This window comes from Larus michahellis, chromosome 25, assembly GCF_964199755.1.
Source record: "Larus michahellis chromosome 25, bLarMic1.1, whole genome shotgun sequence".
Lineage (NCBI taxonomy): Eukaryota > Metazoa > Chordata > Aves > Charadriiformes > Laridae > Larus > Larus michahellis.
Window position 1 is genome coordinate 3,074,239 of NC_133920.1, and position 8,816 is coordinate 3,083,054.

General features: G+C 50.5%; 1 protein-coding gene across 1 annotated transcript; it reads left to right on the forward strand.

The window, feature by feature from the left end:
* Positions 1-2,256: 2,256 nt before the first annotated feature.
* LOC141734805 (olfactory receptor 10AG1-like) lies at positions 2,257-3,270 on the forward strand. The gene has a single exon (XM_074566981.1). The coding sequence runs from the start codon at positions 2,257-2,259 to the stop codon at positions 3,268-3,270; it is 1,014 nt and encodes a 337-aa protein (XP_074423082.1).
* Positions 3,271-8,816: the final 5,546 nt, after the last annotated feature.

Genomic DNA, 8,816 nt, shown 5'->3' on the forward strand with positions numbered 1-8,816 from the left:
AGTGGGGTGGGCCGTGCTAATTCGGCAAACATAAAAGGGGAGGGAGACGAGTATGATGGGGGTGGATTTACAGGAGGTTGCTCCTACAAGACTTCCCCTGAGTTTTGGCTGGCTCAATGCTGAAACTGGGATTGGTGAACTCTTCATCTTTTCCTGCTGTCTTTTCTTATGGAGCTCCTCTATGGGATGTGCAAGAGGTTGGGTGAGTCCTTTGTGGGTGAGGATCAGAGGAGAGGCCTCTTAGTGTGGGAGACAAAGCACCTGCAATCAGGATAAGGAAGCGGAGAAAGGCTTATTCAAGAAACCCAAAGAATTGCCAGGTCTTATTGGGGATTTTAATGACCGTGGCACGCACTGGAAGGGGAGCACAGCAAGACGCACACTGTCCAGCAGGTGTCTAACCCTACCCTGCCCGAACCGTAACCTAACCCTGCTCTGAACATAACCCTGACCTTATCTTAATCCTAACCCTAATCATTGCCTGACCCTAGCTCTACCCCAACCCCAGGTCATAACCCTCAACTCTAACTGTAACCCGCACCCCAACCTTACCCTAACCAAACCGCAACCTATTTGAAATCTAACCCTAAACCACATGAACTCTAGCTCTAATTTAAGCGTGAACATGAACCTTAACTAACCCTGACCTAACACTTATCTTAACCCAACAGCACGTATGTAATGAAATCTGTATCATCCTATCAGGCAATGATTACCATAGTAAGTTTGTCACAAAAGAAACAAACTTGAGCATAGTGGGAGCACAACTGGGATGGACAGACAAGCTGGTATCACCTTGTCAGTGCTGTCTCAAGGCCTGAGCAGTCACCTTTCGCTTCCTCATGATCTGGAGGCACCACTGTGTGTCACCCAAGTCAGACCCTTGGGTCAGATGAACTGTTTTTCAGTTCTCATATACTGTGTTCCTTGTTTCTCCATTGACCCTGACAAGAGCTGAGTTACCTAGATATCCAGGCTGCAGATGCATATTCCTCATGCAATGACCACTTGACCCCACCTCAAACTGAGATTCTTAAACATCTCTCAGCTGAGTCCCTTCTCCATAAGAAGCCACCTGCTGTTGTGGTGCTGCTTGATTGTAGCTGACACCCTTCAGGTGTGCCCAGCAAGAAGCCCTTCTGCTCTGGGAAGGGGGCAATGTGAAGGGAAGGCTGAGCTCCCCAGGCAGCAAGAGCACTGCTCTGCTTCTGTGAGGGCTTGCAGGGTTGGGATCAGAGCGAATGACCCTCGGCTGCATTTGTAAGCTGTCAGAAATCCAAGCGACAGAGCAGCAGGTTTGGGAACGCTGAATGATTCGGGACTTATTCAAAAGTTATAGATGCCTGACCTGTGCGGGAAAATTGGGTGTCATGGGGATATCACACGCTTTTAATCACTTTCTTCTCCATGTGATTGAAACCTGCATAAAGCACTTTTCTTGCTTGCACAAAAATGTCTTTTAGCACCCTGAAAACTGGTAATTTAAGCATAACCTGCTGCTTCTCTGTCTTGTTTAAATGTGCCATGGATGCATCAGTGTCACTGGATTCTTTGGCAGAGAGAAGCCTGTGTTACTTCTGATGGGATTCACCCTTCACTAGGCAAAAACTGATGATTCAGATCTAAGATAGTCTCCCAGATCTTTGTGTGTGGATGCAGCGTCAGGGGATGAGCTCTCCCATGTGAGGAGAGCTGGGATTAATCTCTCTCACTAAGGTCTAAGAATCAAGTCATACCTTGCCTTGCTTTGGTTTGTTTGCCTCTCCTTGCCTAGCCTTGCCTTGCTTTGTCTTCCCCTTTTTCATCCTTCCCCCCTTTTAACCCTATTCCTTCTTAATGTTCTTACATTAAATGCACCTCTGATAAGGTCTGGACAAGGAACGTAAGTAAGGCTGTCCTTAAAGGCACTAGTATTTGTCTCTTTTCTTCCTTTTCTCTCATCTTTCAATAGGTACTCTATTTAATAAAATCACCTCTAAAAGAGAAAGTCAAGTTTCTTTTACCCATATGACAATAAAACCCCCAGTTATTCAGGCTCAAGGACTCTGTTCTCTCTCTTTACAAACCTCCCCTCCGCAAGCGACCCACATTAGATTTCCAAACATTCATGCCTATCTTGGTCGAGCTCTCCTAATCCTGCAATGGTGTGTATGCTGATGTTTGTAGTCTTTCTCTAGGCTTGAAGTGTATGTGATGGTGGACAGGCCACCAGCATCCTCTGAGAGCCTGTTGTTTGAATTGCTCTGTGCAGGAAAAATGCCCCAAAGAAAAGGCCTGGAGAATCACACCGGTGGATCTGGATTCATTCTTCTGGGATTTTCTGACCACTCCAGCCTGCAGGGCTTGTGCTTCACAGCATTCCTGGTCATCTACCTCATGGTCCTCACAGAGAACAGCCTGATTGCACTCATCACAGTGGTGGACTCAAGCCTCCACAGCCCCATGTATTTCTTCCTGAGGAACTTGTCCTTCCTGGAGATCTGCTACACATCAGTCACTCTGCCAAAAATGCTGGTGGTTTTCCTGCTGGAGGATGGCAGGACCTCCTTCCTTGGCTATGCTGCCCAGCTGTATTTCCTGGTGTTGCTGGGCAGCATCAAGTGCCTTCTTCTGGCTGTCATGGCCTATGACCGCTACATAGCCATCTGTGACCCCCTGCACTACCCCCTCATCATGAGGAGGGGTCTCTGCATCAGACCGGTGGTGGGGTCATGGGTGGCTGTCGTACCAGTGCAAGTAGGACAGACCTACCAGGTGTTCACTGCCCACTTTGCCCTCTGTGCATCCCATGACCTTCATCACTTTTTTTGTGATGTCCCCCCTCTGCTGGAGCTGGCCTGTGCAGACACGTTCTGGAACCAAGTGACACTGTACACCATCATCCTGGTATTTGCAATCTTTCCCTTCTCCTTAATAGTTATTTCTTACATTAAAATTATCAGGGCAATTCTGAAAATACCTTCAGTTCTGGGCAGACACAAAGCCTTTTCCACCTGTTCCTCACACCTCGCGGTGGTGACACTCTTCTATGGCTCGGCCACAGTCGTCTACTTAAAGCAACGGTCAAGGGATTCCGTAGACACCGACAAATACCTTGCCCTGTTTTACACAATTTTTACCCCAGTGTTTAACCCTGTCATCTATAGCCTGAGGAATAAGGAAGTGAGAATTGCCTTGAAGAGACTCCTACGGACAAAGTGGTACTACAGAGTACGTAAAATCCTCTCAAATAGTCCCAAAGAAGTCCCACTGGGGTACATGGTTGCCTGAAGAAAGGCATCTCATATCTGCTGAAACAAAACTATGTGTCCGGCCTGGCTTTCATCCTCCTCAAGAAGGGGAAAGGTGTCCTGAGGCATTTCTCCTATGTCGTGTCCCACCTTGGTATCTTTGTACTCTATTTGCTGAGGAGATCAGCTCCAGTGCAGGTAAGTCTGTGCTGGGGAAGGAAATCACGGCAAAGAAACAGCCAGGGGCTTGTTTTTGAGGCTTTTAAAGCCAGGAAAAGGGGCCAGCCTGAGCCGGTACCCGGCCCTTCTGGGGGGCGGGGACAGCTGAGGAGCCGAGGGCGGAGCCACCACCCCTGGCGGCAGGTGTTAACGAGCAGAGGGTGGGACCACTCTCCCCCCTCATAAAAGAAACCTTTTGGGAGTGCAGGGACTGAGCAAACGAGCTGCAAGTGGGTGTTCCCTGGGTGTGACCTGAGGTATCACCCAGGTGCACCACAACGAGAGTGTACTTCCTGGGCTGGAGAAGGGGGTGGCCAAGCAGGGTGTGACACACCAGTCCAATCACAGCGGTCTGCACAGCAGTTCGTGCAGGATAGAGCTGAAAGACTGCTAACCCGGCTAGGTAGTGATGGTAACTACTCGCAAGATGACTGTGGCGTCCATGAGCTCCACAACCACCAGGTCTGATGCCGCCTCTCAGACGGAGCTCTTGTGGGAACATGCTACCACACAGACATCGGGCTGTAGGGTATGCCCTGCTCTTACGCCAGTGTCGGATGGCAATGATGGGCATACCTGTAGGAGATGTGCTCAGGTAGAGGATCTTCTCCAATTAGTCATGGAGCTCAGGGAGGAGGTAAGTAGGTTGAGGAGCATCAGGGAATGCGAGAGGGAGATAGATTCCTGCAGTAGAATCCTGCATCCCATGACAGAAACCCAGCAGGCAGATAGAACCCCTGCAACAGAGAGCTCCATATCCTCTCTCACCTCAACTGAAGGCGGTAACCTGGAGGACAGGGGGCAATGGCAGGAAGTTCCTGCGCGGCGCAACAGGCGCTGCACTCGAGACTGCCCGATGACTACCCCATCTTCCCAGGTGCCATTACTTAACAGGTACAGTGCTGTACAGAGGAACCTGGATGATGACGAGCACAATATTTCTCCTACCCTGGAGCCGTCAGCAAGGTCTAGTCAGACCTCCCCCTGCATCAAAACCTCTGCGGTAAAGAAGAAAAGACGGGTCCTTGTCATAGGTGACTCATTACTGAAGGGAACAGAAGGCCCAATATGCAGGCCGGACCCGGTACATAGGGAGGTCTGCTGCCTCCCTGGGGCCCGGGTCAAGGACGTGAAGAGGATGCTTCCTTCCCTGGTACGGCCCTCAGACTACTATCCACTTTTGCTCTTTCAGGTAGGCAGCGACGAGGTAACAAGAAGAAGTCCAAGGGCAATGAAGAAAGATTTCAAGACCCTGGGACGCCTGGTCAAGGGATCAGGAGCACAAGTTGTGTTCTCGTCTATTCCCCCAGTTGCGGGGAATGATGAGGGGCTAAATAGAAGGAGCCAGCAGATCAATGCCTGGCTTCGAGCTTGGTGCTGCCGGCAGGACTTTGGGTTCTTTGATCATGGCCTGATCTACAAAACGCCTGGCCTGCAGGTAACAGGCAGGAATACCTTGACCTCTAGGGGAAAAAGGGTTCTAGGACAAGAGTTATCGGGGCTCATTGAGAGGGCTTTAAACTAGATTTGAAGGGGGGTGGGGATGGTACTGGGCTTGCTGGTGAGGTGCCAGGGTGTAGTTGCTCAGCGCTCGTGGGCCAGTGCGCCAGTATTTCTGAAAGCCAGAAGGCACACCACATCTCAAGGGTCAAAACCACACACACAACTCCCTCTCTGAAATGCTTATACACCAACGCACGCAGCATGGGGAATAAGCAGGAAGAGCTGGAGGTCTGTGTGCGGTTGCGGGGCCATGATCTCATTGCAATTACTGAGACATGGTGGGACAACTCGCATGACTGGAATGCTGTCATGGATGGCTATGTCCTTTTCAGGAAAGACAGACCAGCAAGGCATGGTGGTGGAATTGCACTCTATGTGAGAGAGCATTTGGAATGCATTGAGCTCTCACTAGGGGCGGATGAAGAGCAGGTCGAGAGCTTATGGGTGAGGATTACGGGACAGGCAAATATGAGGGACACTGTTGTGGGTGTTTATTACAGGCCACCTGATCAGGATGGGGAAACTGATGAGGCTTTCTACAGACAACTGAAGGTAGCCTCGCAATCGCAGGCCCTGGTTCTCATGGGGGACTTCAATCACCCCGATATCTGCTGGGAAGACCACACAGCCAGGCATGCACAGGCCAGTAGGCTCCTCCAGTGCATTGATGACAACTTTTTGACACAGGTGGTGCAGGAACCAACAAGGAGAGGAGCACTTCTAGACCTGGTACTGACAAACACAAAGGGATTGGTGGGGGACATTAAGGTTGGGGGCACCCTAGGTTGTAGTGATCATGAAATGATTGAGTTCAGGATCATGGGTACTATCCACAAAACAACAACAAGAAGTAAAATTACAACCTTGGATTTCAGGAGGGCTAACTTTGACCTCTTCAAGAAACTGCTTGGAGAGATCCCGTGGGCTAGGGCTCTGGAAGGCAAAGGGGCTCAAGAAAGCTGGTTGATATTCAAAGACCACTTCCTCCAAGCTCAGGATCGGTGCATCCCTAAGAGAAAGAAATCGGCCATGGGACGCAGGAGACCTGCATGGTTGAGCAGGGAGCTTCAGAAAAAGCTCAAGTGGAAGAAGGAAGTTTATAATAAGTGGAAGAAGGGACTGACCCCTTGGGAGGATTACAAGAATGCCACCAGAGCGTGCAGGGATGAAACAAGGAAAGCCAAGGCCGCCTTGGAATTAGACCTGGCTAGGGACATCAAGCACAACAAAAAGAGCTTCTACAAGTATATTGGAAGCAAAAGGAAGACCAGAGAAGTTGTAGGCCCACTGCTGAATGAGGCAGGAGTCATGGTGACGGAGGATGTGGAGAAGGCAGAGTTACTGAATGCCTTCTTTGCTTCGGTCTTTTCTGCTCGGCCCAGCCCTCAGGAGTCCCAGGCATTGAATAAAGTAACAGGGAAAGAAGAAGACTTCCCTTGGGTTGAGGAGGAGCGAGTGAGGGACCAATTAGATCATCTAGATATTCACAAGTCCATGGGCCCTGATGGGATGCACCCGAGAGTGCTGAGGGAGCTGGCGGAAGTCATTGCTGGGCCGCTCTCCATCATCTTTGAAAAGTCCTGGAGAACAGGCGAGGTGCCTGGGGACTGGAGGAAAGCCAATGTCACTCCAGTCTTCAAGAAAGGCAAGAAGGAGGAGCTGGGGAACTACAGGCCGGTCAGCCTCACCTCCATCCCTGGAAAGATGATGGAACAGCTCGTTCTGGGTGTCATCTCAAGGCACGTGCAGGAAAGGAAAGCTATCAGAAGTACTCAGCATGGATTCACCAAGGGGAAATCATGTCTGACTAATCTGATAGCCTTCTACGATGGCATGACTAGATGGATAGATGAGGGGAGGGCGGTAGATGTGGTCTACCTTGACTTCAGCAAGGCGTTTGACACGGTCTCCCACAGCATCCTCATAGGGAAGCTTAGGAAGTGTGGGTTAGATGAATGGACAGTGGGGTGGATAGAAAACTGGTTGAAAGATAGAGCTCAGAGGGTTGTGATTAGGGGCACAGAGTCTAGTTGGAGACCAGTGACGAGTGGTGTTCCCCAGGGGTCAGTACTGGGTCCAGTCCTCTTCAACATATTCATCAATGACCTGGATGAGGGGATAGAGTGCGCCCTCAGCAAGTTTGCTGATGACACCAAGCTGGGTGGGGTGGCTGACACACCGGAAGGCTGTGCTGCCATCCAGAGAGACCTGGACAGGTTGGAGATCTGGGCAGAGAGAAACCTTATGAAGTTCAACAAGGGCAAGTGTAGGGTGCTGCACCTGGGGAGGAACAACCCCATGCACCAGTACAGGTTGGGTGCTGACCTGCTGGAGAGCAGCTCAGCTGAAAGAGACCTGGGAGTCCTGGTGGACAACAGGATGACCATGAGTCAGCAATGTGCCCTTGTGGCCAAGAAGGCCAATGGCATCCTGGGGTGCATCAAGAAGAGTGTGGCCAGCAGGTCAAGGGAGGTCATCCTCCCCCTCTACTCTGCCTTGGTGAGGCCGCACCTGGAGTACTGTGTCCAGTTCTGGGCTCCCCGGTTCAAGAGGGACAGGGAACTGCTGGAAAGGGTGCAGCAGAGAGCTACAAAGATGATTAGGGTACTGGAACACCTCTCTTATGAGGAAAGGCTGAGGGATTTGGGTCTCTTCAGTCTGGAGAAAAGACGTCTGAGGGGTGACCTTATCAACACTTATAAATACTTAAAGGGTGGGTGTCAGGAGGATGGGGCCAGGCTCTTTTCAGTGGTGCCCGGGGACAGGACAAGAGGCAATGGGCACAAACTTGAACATAGGAAGTTCCACCTAAACATGAGGAGGAACTTCTTTACCCTGAGGGTGGCAGAGCACTGGAACAGGCTGCCCAGAGAGGTGGTGGAGTCTCCAACTCTGGAGACATTCAAAACCCACCTGGACGTGTTCCTGTGTAACCTGCTCTAGGTGACCCTGCTCTGGCAGGGGGGTTGGACTAGCTGATCTCCAGAGGTCCCTTCCAACCCTATGATTCTATGATTCTATGAAAGCATCTTCAGCGCCTCTGAGTAGTTTAATTCAAACAGCTACTTCAAGCTGTGTCTGACCAAATAATGTTAAAGGGAAATAGTCAAAGCATGGTCAGTAGCCATTGATGCCCAGAAAGTGAGACAAGTGGTGAAGAGACGACCAGCCTCACGTTTGAGAAATCGCTTGCAAGACCCCATGGGCTATCTTCTACAGCATCCCTGCATGGAATCACCTTAAAAGTGTTCAAAGATATGAAGGGCTTCAAAGCATCGCCCCCTGCTATGATGTCTTGCTCTGAGTTGTGTAATTCTTGACTAACCTGACATAAAAATAAAAGATAAAAAGGTCACCAGGAGGACAGTCCAGCACCGGAATGGGGTCCCAGAGAATGGTGGAGTTTCTGTTTGTTGTGGTTTAACACCAGCCGGCAACTAAGCACTACACAGTCACTCACTCACTTCCCGCCAGTGGGATGGGAGAGAGAATCAGAAGGGTAAAAGTGAGCAAACTCCGGAGCTGAGATCAAGCAATTTAATTGGTAAAGCAAAAGCCGCACACTTAAGCGAAGCAAAACAAGGAATTAATTCAGTACTTCCCATCGGCAGGCAGGTGTTCGGCCACCTCCAGGAAGGCAGGGCTCCATACCACGTAATGGTTACTTGGGAAGACAAAATGCCGTAACTCCAAACATCCCTCCCTTCCTTCTTCTTCCCCCAGATTTATATGGTTGAGCATGATGCTACGTGGTACGGGATATCCCTTTGGTCGGGGTCCACTGTCCCAGCTGTGTCCCATCCCAACTTCTCGTGCACTCCCAGCCTACTTGCTGGTGGGGTGGTGTGAGGAGCAGAAAAGGCT